This window comes from Choloepus didactylus, chromosome 15 (genome assembly GCF_015220235.1).
Source record: "Choloepus didactylus isolate mChoDid1 chromosome 15, mChoDid1.pri, whole genome shotgun sequence".
Classification (NCBI taxonomy): domain Eukaryota; kingdom Metazoa; phylum Chordata; class Mammalia; order Pilosa; family Megalonychidae; genus Choloepus; species Choloepus didactylus.
Window position 1 is genome coordinate 10,349,497 of NC_051321.1, and position 22,044 is coordinate 10,371,540.

Below are 22,044 nucleotides of genomic sequence, written 5' to 3' on the forward strand. Positions count from 1 at the left end.
AGAAGTAAGAGAAAGAAACTGTTACCTACCTATTGGTTGATACTATTGTGTTAAACCATTACAGTAATGCGAATCTGCTGTAGAGAGCACCATTTGCCAAAACCTCAAATAATTTAAGCCTTTAAGGTTATATTTTGGACCTTATCAAAAGTTTACAGTTTTTTGTCCAAATATTAAATTTCTGTTTCAGGGAAGAAGTGATATATCTCCTGTATTGTATTTTTGTAGAAAATGTGTGTTTTATGATGTAGATGTAAGTTTAAACTAAGGCCACTTCAGAGTTTATACATACAGGAATGACTGTAATTACTTTAGAATTCCAAGTAGAAAACATTTGTTGACTTTGAATACTATAATTTTTTATATATTTTTAAACGACTGAATGTTCATGTTAAGTCTTCTTACATTATAAAAGGCCTCTGAGGGTGCCCAAGTCTGAAACAGAACTTCTGAACTTTAACAGAGTAGTTACCAGAAAAACAAGTAAAGATTAAGCAATGTTGCTGTAATACAAAAAACTTCTATTTTAGAACTTGAATAAGTACCCTAAAAGGGTCATTATTAGGGACAAAGATATTATAATTTTGTTAAGTAACATGAGGATATTTTCTTTTCTGTACTTCAGAATATTTCTGGTGAATTATTTTGTTGTAGCAGGAAAGAAATCTAAAGATACCGCTCTCCACTCTTTTTTTTTTTTTTTTAAACAGAAACACTCATTTGGGAGTTGAAGGTAATATATAAAATTAAGATATTAAGGTATTTGGAATTCCAAAATAGTCAACATTAAAAATGCAGTTTTTTCCTTGCATGGGATCAAGTACTTGATCAATTAGTACTTCCAAGAACTAATCTTGATCAATTTAGTACTTCAGTTGCGTACTTCATTGAAAAGTAAACCACATCCAAAGTGTTTATTGGATTGCGTTTTGGGGTCCTAGTGTGTAGGTTCTTAATAATAATAGTAATACTAAAGGGTCCTTGAAATTACAGTCAACTTTATATTGTCAGTCCTAATTAAAGGGAAGCATGACAGAGATAACCTTAAAATCATTTACATTTGATTCTGCAACTTATTTTTGTACTTCATTTTGAATATTAGTATGTGTGACATTCTAAGAGCTTGTAGTACTTCTAACTCACTGAGTGATTTAAACTGAAATGAGCCCCATTATGAAGATGTGTTCTAGACAAGAGGAAGCTTTGTTCTCTTCTTCTGGCTCAGAACAAATAAAATCACCACCAGACTAATTCAGGCAGTTTGTGGCTTTAGCCTTTTGTTTTTTAAGCTTATTGTCTTGCAAATTTTCTTTTTTCTAATTAAGCATACTGTGTAAAGAGTATTTCCTGAAGGTTAAATTAGGATGGAAGACAGATCTACAGCTCTCCCTCCCTTCACATCTGTCTCTTGGTCTTCATGGACAAGAGGAACAAATGAGAATACTGCTGCCCTAAAGGAAGTTAATCGGAAACTTGTGTTCTCCTACCTCCTCCCACCTCACATTATTTTAATTTCAACATAATGGAATATTGACTGGAAATTCAAAACTCAAACTGCTATGTTTAGACAGATACTAGTAATTAAAATATCCCTTTTTAAGATATGTCCTAGAAGAAATCAGTTGCTATGATGTGGGTATTGTTTTCATTAAATAGTTTTTTCAGTACTTTGAATGTTGCTATACTATATTAATTTTTATAATGGAAAACTTAGTATATTGTTCCTGTTTTATAACCTAAAAATTTAAAAAAGAAATATTTTTTAAATGGCCTGACTGTGACAGAAAAATAAAGTTCAGATATTTAAGATATAATTCATTGGGTGTATTTTGTAAAGCTTCACAAACTTAATTCTTCACTTAAATACTACATTAAAGTTTTCAATGAGTGTATTTCTAGTATCAAACATGACAGACTGAAGGTAATAAAATCATTGTTTAAAGGCTAAAAAAAGAAAGAATAAAACAAAACAAAAGTTGGTTCTTTGAGAAGATCAATAAAATTGATCCTTAGCAAGATTGACAAAGAAAAAAGGAGAGCAGATGCAAATAAATAAAATCAGAAATGAGGAGGACCTCACTACTCCACATAAATAAAAAGAATCATAAGAGGGTACTATGAGCAACTGTATGCCAACAAACTAGACAACTTAGATGAAATGGACAAATTTCTAGAAACACACAAACAACCTACACTGACTCTAGAAGAAATAGAAGACCTCAACAGACCAAATACAAGTCGAGATTGAGTCAGTCATCAAAAACCTCCCAAAAAAGAAAAGCCCAGGACCAGATGGCTTCACAGTGAATTCTACTAAGCACCCAAGAAGGATTAATACCAATTCTGCAGAAATTCTTCCAAAAAGTTGAAGCAGAGGGAATACTAACTCATTCTATGAAGCCAACATGGCCCTAATACCAATGATAGATAAAGATACCACAAGTAAAGAAAATTACAAACCAATCTCTTTAATGAATATAGTTGCAAAATACTTGCAAATTGCATCCAACAACACAGCAAAAGAATGATACACTGTGATCAAGTGGGTTTTATCCCAGGTATGCAAGGGTGGTTCAACAGAAGAAAATCAATGTAATATACCATATTAACAAAATCAAAAGGGAAAAACCACATTATCTTCTCAACTGAGGCAGAAAAGGCATTTGACAAAATCCTGCATACTTTCCTGATAAAAACACTTAGAAATACAGAAAAAGGAGGGAGCTTCCTCAAGATGATTAATGGTATATAGGAAAAACCCACAGCTAACATCATAGTCAATGGTGAGAAAAATGAAAGCTTTCCCTCTAAGATCTGGAACAAGACAAGGAAGGATGCCCACTGTCATCATTGTTATTCAACACTGTGCTAGAAGTTCTAGCTAGAGCAGTTAGGCAAGAAAAAGAAATAAAAGGCATCCACAGTAGAAGGAAGAAGTAAAACTTTCACTATTTGCAGATGACATGATCCTATATACAGAAAGTCCCAAAAATCTACAACAAAACTTCTAGAGCTAATAAATGAGTTCAGCAAAGTGGTGAGATACAAGATCAACATACAGAAATCCCTACTGTTTCTATATGCTAGTAATGAGCAATCTGAGGAGGAAATCAAGAAAAAAATTCCATTTAACATAGCAAGCAAAAGAATCAAGTATCTAGAAATAAATTTAACCCAGTATGTAAAGGACTTATTCACAGAAAACTACAAAACATTGTGAAAATAAATTAAAGAGGACCTAAATAAATGGAAGGACATGCTGTGTTCAAGGACTGGAAGACTAAATATCGTTAAGATGTCAGTTCTACCCAAACTGATTTACAGATTCAACACAATACCAGTCAAAATCCCAACAGTTTACTCTGCAGAGGTAGAAAAACCAATAATCAAATTGATTTAGAAGGGCAAGGTGCCCCAACTAGCTAAAAGTATCTTGAGAAAGAAATAGTAAGTTGAAGGTCTTAATACAGTGGTCAAAACAGCAGGGTACTGGCAAAAAGATGTATTGACCAATGGAATAGAATTGACAGTTCAGAAATAGATCCTCACATCTATGGCCAATTGATAGTTGACAAGGCTGCCAAGTCCACCCAATTGGGACAGAATAGTCTCTTCAACAAAAGGTGCTGGGAGAACTGGATATTCCTATCCAAAAGAAGGAAACAGGGACCCTACCTAACACCTTATATAACAATTAACTCAAAATGGATCAAAGACCTAAATATAAGAAACAGGACCATAAAACTCCTAGAGGAAATATAAGGAAGCATCTTCAAGATCTTGTGGTAGGCAATGGTTTCTTAGACTTTAAACCTGTAGCATATGCAATGAAAGGAAACAATAGATAAATGGGATCTCAAAATTAAAAACTTCTGTGCTTCAAAGGACTTTGTCAAGAAAGTAAAAAGGCAGCCTACACAATGGGAGAAAATATTTGGAAACCACGTATCTGATAAGGGTTTAATATCCAGAATATATAAAGAAATTCTATGACTCAACAATAAAAAGACAAACAATTCAATTTAAAAATGTGCAAAAAAATTTGAACAGACATTTTTCCAAAAAGGAAATACAAATGGGCAAAAAGCATATGAAAAGATGCTCAACATCACTAGTTATTAGGGAAACACAAATCAAAACCACAATAAGGTATCATTTCATACCTATTAGAATGGCAACTATTAAAAAAAAAACAAAAACAGAAAACTACAAGTATTGGAGAGGATGTGGAGAAGCAGGAATACTCATTCACTGCTGGTGCTGTGGAAGACAGTTTGGTGATTCCTCAGGAAGCTAAGTATAGAATTGCCATAGGATCCGGAAATCTGCTATTAGGTATATACCCAGAGGAACTGAAAGCAGGGACTCAAACAGACATTTGCACACTGATGTTCATGGTGGCATTATTCATAATTGCCAAAAGACGGAAGCAACCCAAGTGTCCATCAACCAGTGAATGGATAAGCAAAATGCGGTATATACATACAATGGAACATTATTCAGCAGTAAGAAGGAATGAAGTCCTGATGTATGTGACAACATGGATGAACCTGGAGGACACTATGTTTTGTGAAATAAGCCAGACACAAAAGGAGAAATGTTGTATGATCTCACTAATATGAACTAAGCTAATAAGCAAACTCATAAAGTTAGAATCTAGGATATAGGTTAACAGGAGATAGAATGGGGGTAAAGAATGAGGAACCAATGTTTATGTCATGTAGAATTTCTATTTAAGTTCATTGTAAATGCTTGGAAATTGATAGTGGTGATGGTGGCACATCACTGTGAGTGTAATAACTGTGCTGAATTAGGTGTGTAAATGTGGATGAAAGGGGTATCATGCATGTCACTAGAAGGAAAGCCAGAGGATAAAACCTGGGACTGGGTAAAACAGGGAAATCTGTGGTGGATGTTATTATCTGTGGTGAATAGTACAAATATAAGAATGTTCTCTCATGAACTATTACAAATGTATGTTGCTAGTACAAGTGTTAATAATAGGGAGGTATATGGAAAGAATACACCTGACGCAAACTATGGACTACAGTTAACAGGAATATTTTAGTATTCTTTACATATAAATAAACCTATAGAGACAGAATTAGATTAGTGGTTATGTAGGGCTGGGGATAGAGGGATTGAGAGGTGACTGCTAAGGGGTATGGGGTTTTTCTTTGGGGAATAATGAAGATGTTTTAAATTGATTGTGGTGATGAATGTATAACTCCCACGATTATACTGATTGTATACCTTGGATGGAGTGTATGGTATATGAATATATCTCAATGAAACTGCTTTTAAAAAATGAGGGAGAGAGTAAGATATTCTTAGATAAACCAAAACTGAGGGAATTTGTCATCAGTAGACTAGTCCTATAAGAGATGCTAAAGAGAGGTCCCCAGGTTGAAAAGGACAATAGACAATAGATCAAAGCTGCATGAAGAAATAAAGATCTCCACTGAAGGTAATGACATGGGTAAATAGAAATGCCAGTACTATTATCCTTGGTTTTTAATTCTACTTTTTACTTCCTATAGGATCTAAAAGGCAAATGCATAAAATGTAATGAGAAATCAGTGGTTTGGATTCATAATGTATAAACCAGTAATTTGTGACAAGAACTACATAAAGGTGGAGGACGGATGAGTGTAAGAATATAGATTGTGTACACTATTGAAGTTAAGTCGGTATCAAAGCAATGAGATTGTTAGAGATTTTGAATGTTAAATTTAAGCCCCATGGTAACTACAAAGAAAATATCAGAAAATATGCAAGCACTAAGGGACAGAAATTAGAATACAGGTTGCCAGGGGCAGGAGGCAGGGGAAATGGGGAGTTATCACAAAATGAGTGTAGGGTTTTTGTTTGTAGAGATGGGAAAAATTTTAGTACCTGGAGGTGGTAAGGGGACTGTGATATTGTGAATGTGATTAATCCCACTGAATGGTATACCTGGGAGTGGCTGAGATGGGAATGTTTATGTTGGATATATGTCCCACAATAAAAAAAGATAAGAAAGAGCAACTAAAGAGATAGACAGTAAAAGGCAATACATGATCTTGGATGGGATCTAGTAACGGAGGAGAAAAGGCCCAAAAGGACATTACTAGGGCATATGAAAAAAAAATGAAATTTAGACTGTAAACTTTATATCAATGTTAAAGTCCTTGAACTTGATAACTGCACTAAGGTGATTACATGAGTGAACATCCTTGCTCTTAGGAAATGTACATGGAAGTATTAAATATTCAAGGAGTATAATATATACAACTTCCACTCAAATGTTCAGAAAATAGATTGATAGATAGATGAATAGATAGATGGACTGACAGACTAATGAATAAATAGAATGATACAGCAAACCTAGCGAAATGTTAAAATTGGATTTGGGTTTTGGGGGCAGGGATAGGGGTTTGTTGGAAGTTTGTTTTTGTAACTGTCGGGCAAGTTTGAAAGTATTCAAAATAAAATGTTAAAAATAAATAAATAAAAAGAACAGATAAGCCAATACTTTCTAGTAACATATAATCCAGCTGTGTGGGAAACTGGGATTAAGTTATGATCTAAGAATATAGTATTAGCCAAGTAACAGCAGCAGAAAAAAAAATTGGAATAATAATTCTACATCTAACTATTACAATAGCTAATATATATGCAACATCTTCAAAATCTAAAAGCCATAAGATCTTGAATTTTGGACAATCACTAATTAAAAGTAAACAAAAAATGATTTACATGATGATATAATTTATCACAAAACCAAAGACTTTATTCATTTGTTTATCTAGAGAATAACTAACATCTCTTAATATAAATATAATATTTATTATAAAGGGCAAATTTGGTAAGAAACTGAATAGTACTCATTTTACATATCTTTAATTCTGGGCATTTTATTAAGTGTGCCACACAAAAAGAGAATTCCCTGATTTTCACTTTCAAAGCAGTAAGCAACAAATCTTTAATCAACTATAGATTAGAGATACTTACTACACAGTAGAATAAATATTATTTATTCCTAACTTCAAAAATTTCTTCCAGAATGAATTTCACACTTGGAAAAGTTGAACTTAAAACAAACAAAACTGCCCCACTGGATTGATCCAGGTATTAGATAATACTTTCATGTCCTCAAAGCAGAAAAGCTGTTACTAGTAAGCCATTGTTTGGTTCTCAAGACACTTAAATAATTGACTAAAATGGAATTTGAAAGACATTCTAATCAGAAGCCATTCTTTCATGTTACATAAGAGGAGAGTGCCACCTTGTGTTCACAAGTTTCCAAATACTCTTTGGCCTTACTATATATTTTTTTCATATTGTGTTTTAATAATTCACACTGGGGAGGAGTCCAGTGACATGGCTAAAATTTGACTTACCTGTGCAGAAATTCCTATTCTACCTTCATTAAGACCCCCTAAGGCATACTTATATCCATGTCCAACTTGCCCTAGGATACTGGTTTCTGGAACCTGAAAATAAAAATGTATAGTTATTTCTCAATTTTACTGACAGAATTCATTTGATTACATACTTTAAGATGCCCATATACTCTCAATTTGCATGATGTTTGGTACATATTAAACTCTGATGAATTTGTGTGCTGATGTCTATTGCATCCTCTACAGCCTAGCATAGACATGTGTTCAATGAATGAATGAATGAATGAATGAATCTATAAAAAGGGAGACTGACATAATTTATCAACAACATAAGGCAATAACATATATCCCCCCCATTCTTATTTGTATGCTATACTGTGAAATAACATATTAGGAGTTACAGAAAACATGTAGGTATTTGGTAAAACCTTTGTTCTGTTGAGACTATTCACCCCCATAAAAATCAACTGAGGAGTACAATGTGTGTGTGTGTGCATGTACATTAATGCACATGTATGTGTGCATGAAAGAGGAAGGGGAAAGAAGAGAGAGGAAAGAGACTAGTAAAAATAAACTTAGCTTCATAGTATGGGCAACTGGGAGGGGGGAAGAATAGACAGGAGAGGGAGTGTAGGAAGAAGTTGGGAAGTTGGGACAAATAGTGAGTCCCAAAATACAACTGGAAAGACCTCTCCCACCCCAACACAAACATACCCAACCATGAGCACAAAGATCAATTTCTAATACTAGCTGTGGAAAATCCATCACAGACAGTTAAAGTTTTTCTAAAGATTAAACATTACCAAATGTTACATAAAACCCTATCTATCTCTGATGGTTTAAGATTCATACGTCAACTTGGATAGGCTATGGTGCCCAATTGTTTAGTCACGGAAGCACTGGCCTGATTGTTACTCTAAGGATATTTTGTAGATTTAAATCATTAGTCAGTTGATTGCATCTATGGCTGATTACATCTATGATCAACAAAGGAGACTGCCTTCAGCAAGGAGAGAGGTCTCACTCAATCAGTTGAAGGCTTTAAAAGGAGAACTGATAATTTCACCAGACAGAAAGGAGGATTTTTATCTCTATTTCAGCCAGCCACCTTCTCCTGGGGACTTCACTGAAACCTTCATCAAAGTTCCCAACTTGCAGCCTGCCCTACACAATTTGGACTTGCCAATGCCCACAGTCAAGTGAGCCAATTCCTATAATAAATCTCACAAGATTTCTGTTTCTCTGGAGAACCTAATACAGATTCTGTTACTGAGAGTGGTTCTTGAGAAACAGAATACTAAGGATGGCATTTCTGAGTTGGTTCTGGAGTTTTGGGAATTGGTTCTCTAATCTGATTAGATAAAAATCCACCAATGACTATTTCTAATGATCAAGATGGCATTGATAGCCTATGGTGTGAATTGGCAGTAGAGATATGCAAAATATCACCATTGGATACTGCTACTTGAACAGTTATAAGAGGCAAGACTCTGGGTGAAGGTGTTTTTGATACCTTAACAGAGTTTTGTGGAGTTAAAAAATAATGATGTTGGCTGGTTGTTCCTGAATACACTGGATATAGTCATTGAAGGAAGGGATGTGCTCAAGGCTTCAAATTCCCAGCTCACGTGCCACACGAAAGGCATGGGAAGTTTCTATGTGTGCCCTGCATAATTTTTACACAGAATTGAGATTTCTGAAAACCAGACTCCAAGTCTTTTTGTGTGACAGACTTAATTACAACATAAATTGAATTTCCAAACTTGCAAGGTATCTGCTCTTAAAGTGAGGGTACTGACTAAGAAGGAATGGGATCCTGAAAATTGGAATGGGGACATATGGGCTGATAATAATGACAATGGGACACTGAAACCTTAGATTCTGCTGAGTTGTCTTTGCCAGATAAAGCTGTAAAGATGTGCCCTGAGGAATCAGCCTCCTAACCTGCAGCCTGCCCTGAGGAACTAGCTATCCCATCTCCACCTGAAGAGATTAACCTTGGTGTGCCCAATTAGCTTGTTTCTGCCTCCCCTGAGGAAACCATCCTAATATGTGCATCTGAATAGATTAACCATGTTTCACCAGATGAAACTAAAATGGACCACCTTGGGGTAGCTGGCTTGCAAGACACTGCTAATTCCTCTCATTACCCAGATCTATAAATAGACTGAAGTCCCAATGGGTCCCAAAAAGTGAGGTATAAAGTGTGACCCATGAGGAGGTGTGCTGCCCTCAAAAAGAACTGCATGATTTTTCCAATTTTTATAAACAGAAATCAGGGGAATATGTGTGGGAATGGATATTAAAGGTGCAGGATAATGGTGGCAGGAATATAAAGTTGGATAAGGCTTCATTTATTGATATGGACCTACTAAGCAGAGATTCTGAATTCAATGCTGTAGCTTGAAGGGTTACAAAGGGCTTAAAAGTTTGTTCGAGTGGTTGGCTGAAGCATGTATCAAAAGGTGGCCTACATTACTGAAGTCAAAATGTCAAAACTGCCCTGGTATGATGTAGATGAGGGAGTCCCAAGGCTTAGATAGAATGGAACATTAGAGTGGATTTATCATGTAGGACCTGCTCACCCAACCCAAGAATGAACAGTGGACACATCTTTCACCAAGACTTTGAGGAATAAATTGGTAAGAGCAACTCCGTCATCCCTGAAGTGCTCTGTGGTTGCTCTTCTTTGTAGGCCAGATATTACTGGGGTAACTGATGCCACTTTACTTAAATCCTTACAAAAAATGGAGACGATCAGATCCTGGGTTGGCAGGAACCAAGTGGCAGCACTTATCGCCAAAGACACAGTGGGAGTGGCTATAGTAATGGACAGCAGAGTCAAAAGCAGTAATCACAGTAGTCTGATTTACAAAGACCTACGGCACTGGTTAGTTGATCTTGGAGTACCCAGATGTGAAATATGTGGGCAGTCTATGAAATTCTTACTTGATCTGTATAAGCAGAAGAATTCCAGGTCAAGTGAACAGAACTCTAACTTGAGTCATGTGCTGGTTTGAATCTGTTATGTACCTCAGAAAAACCTATGTTCTTTTAATCCAATCTTGTGGAGTCAGACCTATTGTGGATGAGACATTTTGATTAGGTTGTTTCCATGGTGATGTGACCCCACCTGTTCAAGGTGAGTCTTAATTCCCTTGCTGGGTTCCTCTGTGAGAGGATAAAAAAAGGCAGAGACATTTCAGAGATAGCTCAGAGAAGCTAAAAGAGAAAGAAAATGCCCTGGGAGAAGCAAGAAGGGTCCACAGAAACTAAAGAAGCCATTTTGAAACCAGAATCCAGGAGAAGAAGAAGAACAGATATTGCCACGTGCTTTCCCATGTGACAGAGGAACCCCGGATGCCATCAGCCTTTCCTCAGAGAAGTTATCTGCCTCTTGATGCCTTAATTTGGAAATTTTCATGGCCTTAGCACTGTAAATTTGCAACTTAATAAATCCCCATTGAAAAAGCCAACCCATTTTTGGTATATTGCATTCCAGCAGCTTTAGCAAACTGAAACAAGTCACAAAAGCAGAGAATTACAACCCCTCAATCAATTCCCAGACTTGAGAGAGTTTACAGATCCAGAACCCCTTGAATGAAGGGATGGATGGGTCCCCTTGGGGAAGGACCCTGCTATACTACCAAAAATGAATAGTGTTAATCCTCTTCCCAGCTTTCCTCAGAGGGACCTATGGCCTTTTATCAGGGTGACTGTGTACTGGGGAAAAGGAAGTGATTAGCCATTTGAGGGTAGTTTTTGACAGTGGCTCTGAACTGGCTAATTCCATGAGACCCAAAATGTCACTCTTGTCCACAGTCAGAGTAGGAGCTCATGGAGGTCAAAGTGATCACTAGAGTTTTAACTCAGGTCCATTTCACAGTGGGTCTCTGAACCCATTTTGTGGTTATCTCCCCAGTACTGGAATGCAAAATTGGAGTAGACATACTCAGTAACGTGCAGAATCACCATGTTGGTTCTCTGATTTGAGGAGTGGGGGCTGTTAGGGTAAGAAAGGCCAAATGGAAGCCACTGGAACTGCCTCTTCCTAACAAAATAGTAAATCAAAAGAAATACCATGTTCTTGGAGAGATTACAGAGATTAGTGCCACCATCAAGGACTTATAAAATGCAGGGGTGGTGATTCCCATCACATCTTCATTCAATTTTTTTATTTGGCTTGTGCAGAAAACAGCTGGGTTTTGGAGGATGACAATCGATTATCATAAACTTAACGAAGTGGTGACTCAATTTGCAGTTACTTTAAATTATAAAGTATAAATGGGATTACTTCTTGGCATTTGCTCTAAGGCCAGCTGCTGGGCAGAAAGGGTTTAGCCCTTGGAATAAACTCCTGAGACAAGTACAATTGGTCATGACCTAACCTTGGAATATTGTTCAGGAGTATATAAAATACTCTCCCGTGTATTATTGTAGCCACTTAATATCTTGACACCTTTCTTGCACATAATCTTATGATTCCATGGAAAGCTTATTTCACACCAGTCTTTCAATGAAAATTCTAAGATACCCACCTTAACATTTTCAAATGTTAATGGGCAAGTGGAAGATGCTCTGATCCCCAATTTGTTTTCTGTTTTCCCTACATGAAGGCCTTCAATATCACGATCTACTAAGAAGCAAGTAATTCCTTTATATCCCTAAAAAGAAGATTTAAAATATCATTACCACTCGGATTTGTAAGATTCCTTTCCTCCAAAGAGCTCAAAGTTAAAAGGAAACTATAAATGGACTTTAGTAATAAATACTAATGGATTCAGAATCACAACATATGTTTTATGAAACAAGAATGATTGCAGGACATTAGATCCCCCAAATCAAGAACTTTACCAATACTTTTTTTTTGTTCAGCAACCATCATGGCTATTAAAATTATTAAGTCACCCCAAGGTATCACATATTCCATGTTTTAAATTGAATTTTATTAAATACTTTAAAGTTTTAACAGTTTAATTCAATTGAATGTTACACTAGAGAAAAGACAAAGATAAAATGTACCTACCATTTTGCTGTATGTCTGTTTTCTAGTGGAACAAAATACTTAAAAATATTCTATATAGTTTTCTTAAATTTATTTTTTAAATAGAAATTTTGAAACTCTAAAAGATTAAAGACTAACTTCCTGTATAACATATCAGGAGATAATGAATGAATGGTTCTCCATGTAATTAATAATTACACCAACAAAATTTATTTTGGGAAATTAAAAAATAAGGTGAAAAGATATCAGTTCATATCTAACATTTTCACTGGGAAGAATGAAGAATGTAAGATTAAGTCCTAAAAAGAAACAGAAGGAAGAAAAGAAAAAGAAATAAAGAAAAAAGATGGGGGTGGGGGGGGGAGTAATTTTGTTTCAAACTTACAATGGAAGGGTCTATATTTGCCAACACCAGGAAAAGCTCTGCATACTCGGCACTGCTGATCCACATCTTTGACCCATTGATGACATAATAATCTCCTTTTTTTTCAGCTCTGGTTTTCAAAGCAAATGGGTCACTACCTGCTCCAGACTCTGACAGGCAGAAACTTCCAATCTACACGTGTGAGAAAAAAAATCTAGATTATTATAACTGAATTTTTAAGCTGTATTAATTCTTATACTCCTTTATGGCAAAACGGACATTTGTAAATCAATCCTTTAGCTAGTTTTAAAAGCCTGTACTTACCAAAATAAGCATTCTATCCAGGTATTTATTATTTTCCAAAATTTATCCTACTATTTGTTTAAGAGACAAAAACTTAAGAGTTATATTTAAGGTTAAATTTAATTAAATTGCTTCTAATAATTATAGTAGAAAGACCTCTCAATGTAAAGGATATCATTGCCAAAGGAACTAGAAAATATAATTGGAATAAAAAGAAATAATTTTATTGTCTGATGTTTATTCTCTAAAATTCCAAGAGGAAAACGAGAGGCAGAATGTATTTTTCTAGCAGTATTGAGCATTGCTAATATTAATAGTAAATTCTACATCTCTTCTGAAAATATCCTAAATTTAGAAAAGGTAAGATCCATTTCAACAGCTTGTCTCAACTCACTTTTTCTGTGCACAGCTTGGTCAAATAGGTGGCCTTTTGTTCTTCTGTTCCATGCTTTTTAATCAGCTTGTTAATTATTGTATTCTGGAGGTCACACACGAGAGCCACAGATGCATCAACTTTGGCCAATTCCTCTATCACCAGGACAGAAGAAAAAAATGAAGCTCCTGTTCCTCCATATTTTGGGTCGACTTCAATACCCATCAACTAAAGGAAAAAGAAGGAAATGCAGGTTAAGAAAGCTATTTTTATATGGGGAAATTTCTCGTAAGAACAAGTTCAAAAATAAATTATGAGCACACGTGCTGAATTAAAAACTTTTGTATGTATATTTTATTTTAATTTGATACGGACGTTTTGTTATATTACAAGTCACAAAAAAGTCTATAGCAGAAATTATGTATATTTGAAAAGGATGAAATTATATGCTAGAACTATTACTTGTTTCCTTTGGGTCTGTTTTTAACAAAATGAAAATAAGAGAAGTAAAATGCTTTGAAGGATAAATGAATGGAATAAGAAAATGAGAAAGTATCTCATACAACCTAACTATATTGCAATAACCTTTCTTGCTAAGAATTGTCATTGCTCCCTTGAAGACTTTGGGTGGTGTTTTGGTTCGCCTCTTTTATACTGCTTTCAACATACAAAGAAAGTAATCTAGCCCCAGTGGGAACATCTACAGCTCAGTTTGATTTGGCATATGCTCTTTTTCTAGTCAGGCTCTTCCACTTTCTTACGTTGACTCTTTTGGCCACGATAATATTTGATTAGCAATTCCTTCTGGGGAAATGAGTTATTTTAGCAAGTCCAGGATGGTTAGCTGACAGTGCTCAGTGGTGTTTGCCAGAGCCAAGCTGCACAATGCATGCTGGTAAACACAACTGAATGTTGGCCAAGGCTTTCCAATAACTCTGAGCAAAATCTGACTGTTCAGTAACTACTTCCAAGTCTGGAATACGAAACTTTCATAGTAGTCCATTTTTAATTGTCCTCATTTCAGAAAGAGAAGGTGTGTACATGTAATTCAAGCATAAAAAAGCTGTCAAATCAAGGAAGGATAATGCTCCATTTTATCTAGACACATTTGGAACCACACTACAGTCTGTTTGTGGTTATTATGTTCAGGCAGAAGGAGAACTTACTGATATAAAGGTAGAACCACAAAGGAGAAGGATTGAAACAGTGAAAGAACCAGGAAGGATGATGAGAGGATCTGGGTGTGCCTGAAAACTGAGGCCATGGTAACTACTTGATTACCATATCTTGAATAGCTGTCAGAGACACTGTTCTTCTAAAAACATCACCAATTTATCGTGAATTGGAAATATTGTTTTTGTCAGCCATTATAGCAGGTGACCACATAGCTGGGACTCTTGGAGTAAGGAGCCTGGTAAGGCTGCAAGAATCTGATATAGGACTGTGCAGCCAAACAGATTCTCATGGGGAGTCCAGCCTGTGGAGATGGGTAGTGGGTGTAAGCAACCAATCCCTCTGCACATGGCCCTGATGGCAAGAACTACCACCACAGGTTTTCAAACTCTAGAACCAAAAGGCTTTTCTGAGAAGCCCAAAGTTCTGCACACAGTGAAGATTATGCCTGGCTGAGGAATGGGCTCAGAGACTATCTGTTTTACACATTGGGCTTCTGTTTGACCCACTGTGGCTCCAAGTAAAATTCCATGTTTTCAAGAGGTTTATTGCTAAAAGAAAGTTGAAAAAATCACTATTATGCATGGCATCAGAAAGCTGGTCTCTTTAAAACAGAAATAAATAAAACTCTTTAGCTAGGAAAGGTTCTTTTTGAAACAGGATAATAAGCAAGATTTAAACCAAGGGCACTGAATAACAGGTACTAGTTCTGTGATGTCCTTAGCATTAAATATATCTATATCTATATCTATATCTATATCTATGTCTGTGTCTATATCTATATCTATTTTTATCTAGCTAGCTACATGACTTTACACATGCAGAGGAGGGAGAGATGGTGAACGAGTGCAGTGATAGTCAAAATATTTTCCTTGGAGCCCCCATGCTGACATAACCTCTTCTCCTACCCCAGTCAGAACAGTTCTACTAGTGTCAATTTTATGCTTCCATGTGAAGGGCTGTATGGCTTAATTTTGAAATCCGCTGTCTTAGTTCATGTGATTCAGATACCACCTCTGCTTCTAATTGTACCACATATACAGGGATTCAGGTAGAATACATGATATACTATTATGAATTTTTCTATCTAGAGTAGGGTTTCTCATCTCGACACTTTTGAGCTGGATAATTGTGGGGGGCTGTTCTGTGCATTGTAGGATGTTTAGCAACATTTCTGGCTTCTACTCCTTTAGACATTGCCAAATGCCCCCTGGAGCGCAAAACTGTCCCCATTTGAGACGACTGGTCTAAAGAAATCTCTTTTGCTTTCAACTGTTTACTAAAGAAGCACAGTATTTCTAATTTAAAATATTAATTCAATCTAAAAAATCTTTAAGAATATAAATATTAACTAGGGTCTCCATCTAAAAGACAACACAGATCATTTTGATGAGGAAATGAAGAGTTCATTATGCTATCATTATAGGCCCTAAATTTAAAAGTATGCAAATATTTTAACCCTGCAATGTATTTACAGAAGTTTAAGATTGGGACAATTAGGAATATATACCCCTTGTTGAAATAATCCTTGTATTACTGATTTCTCCATTTTTGAGTTTTCATCCATTGTTGAAACCAAAGGAGCTACGTGTTCCTGGGCAAATTTTTTAACTGCAGGAAAAAGAAATAGTGATAAGTCTATGTTCAATTGACAGTCATGTCAACAGAATAAAGATGATAACAGTTCACTAATTAATACATGAAAATATACATAGGTGCTCTTCTTACTCTTTTACAATATAATTTATGAAGTTTTTTTTTTAATACAGAAAGGTTTAATTCCCTAACCCTTTGTAGCCCTTGATGATATTAAAAAATAAATAATACATGTATATGCTGCAAAAATGCAAACAATACAGGAAGCACAAAATGAAAAATGAAAGTCTTGTTGGCCCCCTGGTCTCTTTCCCCAAAGAGTAACTAATTTTAAGTTTCTTTTGTAATCTTTTTTAAAATCATCTATATTGATACATACATATACATCAAATCTCTTTTTTACACAAAGGAATCATGAGATACACATTTAACTGTATCTTGATTTTTCCCCTCTACTTAATATATCTTGATGATCTTTCTATGGCAGAGCAACCCATCTAACTGGGTCTTTTTTTTTTTAATATTGCCTTTGTTATATTTAATGGAAGCACATTACAATGTTACTGTTGACATAAATTCCAGTTTGCTTTGATTATGTTCTTTTCCCAAACACCATCCCTTTTTCATCACTCTGCAAAACTGGGTCCTTTTAATAGCTGAATGGTAGTATAAACAGGGCTTCTCAACCTTGGCACTACTGAAATTTTGGGTTTGACAATTCTTTGTTGTAGGGGCCTGTCCTGTGCATTGCAGTATATGTAGCAGCACTGATGGCTTCAGCCCACTAGATGCTAGAAGCAACCCTGACCAATTATGACAACCAAAAATGACTCTAGACATGCTAAAATTGTCCTCAGTTGAGAATCCCAGTTCTAGACCTTTCCAGTTTCTCTCTCTCTCTCTTTTTTTTTAAAGTCTTGGATGCATCTGGAATTCATTATGATACCTTCACTATTATAATACCAGGAACAGTGAAAAGAGAACAAAAGTAATGGTGCCATATTGAGGTGTCAGTGCCTGTAGGACTGCTTCCGAATTCCTTCATTTCTGCACAAGCTATTCCCTCTGCCAGGAATGTCTTCCCTTTCCATGTCTGGCTAACAAACTCCTCTTCACGCTTCAAGGTACAACTTAGGCATCACTCTCTGGAAAGCCTTTGAGGATTGCATCCCTTCCCCACTTCCAGCCAGCCATCCCTAGTAAATTTTAGGGGGTCTCTGCTTTGCTCCCCAAACATTCCACACATATCCATGACATTTACCACACTATGTTGACATTAGTTCTTTTATTTTCTGCCTTTTCTTCTAGACCATGAGTTCCTTGAAGGCATGGATTTTTTTCTTGCCCATCATTGTTTCCCCTGTGCTTAGGACAAGGTAGGCACTAAACAGACATTTATTGAATGAATGAGTGACTAAAGACAGGAAGAAAATCAGAGAGCTCAGGAGATGGAGTTGGGAAGTTTACTCACCTGTGCTCTTTATCATCATCTCCTCTTCTGTAAATGTTTGCAGTGGGGCACAGGGAAATCCATTATTTGTTATATTAAGTACACCTTCTGCCTGGGAAGATTTTAAGACATGAGGAGGAATTTTCCAAGGAGTCAGGCAAGTTGGGAAGTGTCTTCTTAGCTATAGGAATAGTCCCCATTGAAGAAGAAACATACAAACAAAAGATAAGAAAGGTATTTTAGATCAGTTTTCTTTGGATATAAGTTTTCAACCATTCTTATATTTTATATCACCAAAATAAGAGAGCTTAAATCTGGTACATATTTTCAATTACTCTCTTTTGGACATAAACACAACTTAGTGTGTTAAAAAAATTATCTCCTTTATCCAGTAATGAGCTGGTGTAAGTAAACAAATTTCTCTGATAACTAACTTTTGCTAATTAAGGCAACAACTTTGTAGATGGAACACATTCTCAAGATGTATTTCACATCTGACTTCTTCTGAATATAATACTGTACTGATGCCTAAGAACGGCCATTGTAAAAGGCACACTCTGTGGGCAGGAACCTGTGGAGGCACGAGGACAACTGAGGGCAGCAGAGCCACTTGGTCCTCCCTGAGCCCAATGCCCCCCATCTCTGTCCCTGGCAGCTATGCTTTTTTTGGTTTCCAGGGATACTTTTGCGTTTATTTTTTTTTCTCAGCTTCTCATTAGTAAGAGACAGTACACACAAGAATTAAGAAAATAGGTTCTGGCATTTGGAAGAACTAATTTCAAATTCCAGTAGCTACTATTTACTAACGATGTGATATTGGGCAAGTGATTTTTAACCTCCCCGTTTTCTCACCTGTAAAACAGATAATAATACCTCTTGGGAATGTTGTGAGGATCAAGGAGACAATCCACATAATTGTGGATAGTATCTAACATATAGGAAGAGCTCAATAAACATCAACTCTGATTTATTTAAACTACTAAGACTATAGTGGTGGTAGTGACAGAAGCAGCAGTGACAATAAGACAGTTAAACTGTCAGCTAGATTTACTTGCCATTATTGAAAGGCCCAGTCTTCCAAATACTTTAACATGCCAATTCTACTCGGCTACAATTTTGGTGAAAGATTCCATCCAATTTTAAATGCTTGCTACACCTTTCTATTTTCCTTTTTCTTTTCTTTTCTTTACATATAATTACAGTGCATGGGAAACAAATGAATAATTAGTATTTTCCTGAACCTAAAAAATTATGGTGAGTGAAAGAAATCAACAGCAAAAGACCACATATTGTATCATTCCATTCATATGTAATGTCGAGAACAGATAAATCTATAAAGACAGAAAGTAGTTAATAAAGACAGATTAGTGGCTTCCCGGCACTGAGGTTGGGAACAAGAAGTGCATGCCAATGGTACAATGACCTTTTGGGGTGATGGGAACTCTATAAAATTGGTTTCTGGAGATGGCTGCAGAACTCTGTAAACTTACTGAAAATCACTGAATAACTGTACATTTGAAACTAGTGAATTTTATGATATGTAAATTATAGATCAATAAAGCTGTTAAAAAAGTAATACTTTCCTTTTATTCGAGTATCTATTAAATTTAATATATTGAGTGTTGGCCATTTAATTAAGAGTTGGTGATGGGACAAAGGGAAAAAGCACATCAGTTTCTGAGAAGCTTATCATCCAGTTAGGGCAACAAGATACAGCCTCTTGCCACAGGCAAGAAACCAAGCCAAAGATTAAGAAGCAAGATTAAGAGGCAAATGGAGTAATACAATGTTTTCTGAATAGTTTTCCCTATTCAGTATTAGTATCCCTAATACTGAAAGACTGTTAAAAAGAGAAAAGATAAAAGAAATGAGTCACTGTGTTTAAAAACATTGCTAATCTTTATTACTCTATGCTTAAAAACATGGTTAATAATTGCTACCAACATACTGGGCAACCTTTGTAATTATATGCCTAGGAGCCAATGCATTTTGCTCTGGATTAATTTGGGAAAAAGAAACACTGGCTTGTCAGAAGAAAAACATCTCCATTTTTCTAGTTTTTGTTTTGTTTTCAGTATTAGGAGATGGTTTAGGGCAAGTTGCATGGGACATTATTTTTCTCATTAAAAGACAGAGTTGGGACAGGAAAACTTTGGACTAGAAAGAAGGACGGGGCTATGTGAGGTACTGTCTTCTGGATGAGACAGATGGAATGAATGAAAAAGAAGGGCAAAGGAGAAGAAGGTAAGAAATGGAAGCAAAGGGCTTCCAGAAGAGTACAGTTAAGTAGCAGAAGGAGAGAGGGAGGTCGGTAGCAGCAGGCACAGAGAAAGAAGAACCAGGGAGAAGGTGGAAATATTATGGAGAAGAAGAAAGAAAAGAATGGGGCACAACTTTGCTCAGTTGTTATTGGTGGAGTCTGGGAGTAGGTCTTCAATATATACTTAAATGAACTGAAGAACGAATCAGGGGACATCTGAGGAGGATGGCAGAGCAGCAAGCTGCAGTTCTCAAACCTCCTCCAAAAACAGGAAGTGGACAGATAGAAACTGTCTGAAACAATGGCTTTGGGGCTCCAGAGGCCTGCAAAGCTTCCAGGGAAGAGCAGGACAAAGAGGCTGAGACATTGCAGTAAAGAACTGTGAGTAAAGCATTCAGTGGCAACTGCCAGTGTCCACCCCCACTTTTGAGGCTGGCTGCCTTAGTCCAGTTCCCAGCTGGTTGCTGCAGATGCAGAGGGAGATGGAAGCTCTCTTCCCCAAGAACTGGGTGGGGAGTGCACGACTGAGTACTGATTACAGCCTTTGATCAGCAAATTGCAATTGCTGGGCCCCGGCTTCAAGCCGTGGTTTCAGCCTGCCCTGGACAAGGATGGCCTGGCCATAGTTTCAACGCTGCCTCCAAAAGGGGTGAAGGCGATGGAAGTTAAAAGAGGCAGGGTTTTAGGGCTGCAGGAAAAATTTGCTGAAGACTTCCATCTGCTGGTCAGGAGAGAAAAGCACAGCTTCGAGGAGCCGTCAAAAAGGCTTTTTGGCATCTTTCCTGACCCTCTCTCCAGGGCTCTGTGGAACTGGTCTGCAATCTCTTTGTGAGTCCCTGGCCCTGTTGTGGCTGGGAAATACTGATTTGGGAAAGTCCTTTCTGAGGTGACCCTCCTCCCATAATTTGCTCTCCATGCAAAAGCAGCAAGAGGCAATGGAAGGAGATTGAAAAATAAAAAAAATTATAGAGGCAAAATGAAAACAAACAAAACAGATCAAGATTCCCAGAGAAGGAAGAAAGGAAAGGGAGCTTTCTCCTGAGGGTGAAACAATTGTACAAATAGTGCAGTCTCACAAATTGTACTGCAAACTCACAGCAAGAATCAGATAAAGAAGAGCTAAAAAAAATCTGCTAATCTGGGCAATTCTAAAGGTCTAGAATAAGTTGAATCAAGTGTCAAGGAAGAGACTTACCACAAAGCCAATCAACAATAAAACCTAGGCAAGAGAAAGAAACTGACCTTCAAAGTAAACTCAAGATAATCAGATGCCTAGACATCAGCACGAAATTACAAGGCATAATAAGAAACAGGAAGATATGGCCCAGTCAAAGGAACAAATTATCACTTTGGAGGAAACACAAAATTTGGAACAACTAATCAAAGATGTTCAAATAAATCTCCTAAACAAATTTGGGGAGATGAAGGGAAATATGGCTCAAGAGATACAGGATATTAAGAAGACATTGGTACAAATAAGTGAAGACAATGTAAGAAACTGACTGTTTATCTTGGGATAGAATATATTAAGAGAAATTAGGAACCCACTACTTAATAAATCAAGCCCTTGACTTCAGGCTTGTTCTTGTGAAATTTAGGGCTGCAAATGGGAGGCTGAGCCCTCCTATAATTATGCCTAAGAGGTAGCTCCAGGGAACCTCTTTTGTTGCTCAGATGTGGCCTTTCTCTCTCTAAACCCAGCTCAGAAAACAAATTCATTAACCTCCCCCAGATGAGGGACATGACTACCAGGGGAATGAATCTCCCTAGCGACATGGGACATGACTCCCAGGAATGAGCCTGGCCCTGGCTGCGAACGATTGAAAATGCATACTTGACCAAAAGGGGGAAAAAGAAAGGTAACAAGCTGAGATCACAGTGGCTGTGAGATCCCACATAGAGTCAAGAGGCTATCCTGGAGGTTTCTCTTATGCAAGCTCCAGCTGGACATCCCAAATGGCCAGAGTATGCCAGGCCCTTACCAAAAGTAGTCCCCAAATACCTAGGTCCCTACCTGAGATCCTATAAAAGACTCACTCATTAAGATTTATCTCTCAGAAATGTAAATCTACCAGAGTGTTCCTATGCCAGACAAGTCCTAAAACCCAGAGGCAACAGCTTCTTTAAGAACAACA

General features: G+C 36.6%; 1 protein-coding gene across 3 annotated transcripts in view; it reads right to left on the minus strand.

Moving 5' to 3' along the window:
* The window catches only part of ACADSB (acyl-CoA dehydrogenase short/branched chain), a 77,231-nt gene that overhangs the window by 17,129 nt on the left and 38,058 nt on the right, over positions 1-22,044 (minus strand). For all 3 annotated transcript variants that reach the window (XM_037804351.1, XM_037804352.1, XM_037804353.1), the window contains exons 2-7: positions 17,671-17,830; positions 16,114-16,214; positions 13,452-13,658; positions 12,776-12,946; positions 11,924-12,049; positions 7,383-7,475 (exon numbers count right to left, since the gene is read on the minus strand). In XM_037804351.1, coding sequence (XP_037660279.1) covers positions 7,383-7,475; positions 11,924-12,049; positions 12,776-12,946; positions 13,452-13,658; positions 16,114-16,214; positions 17,671-17,830 — 858 coding nt within the window. The remainder of the gene's footprint in view (positions 1-7,382; positions 7,476-11,923; positions 12,050-12,775; positions 12,947-13,451; positions 13,659-16,113; positions 16,215-17,670; positions 17,831-22,044) is intronic.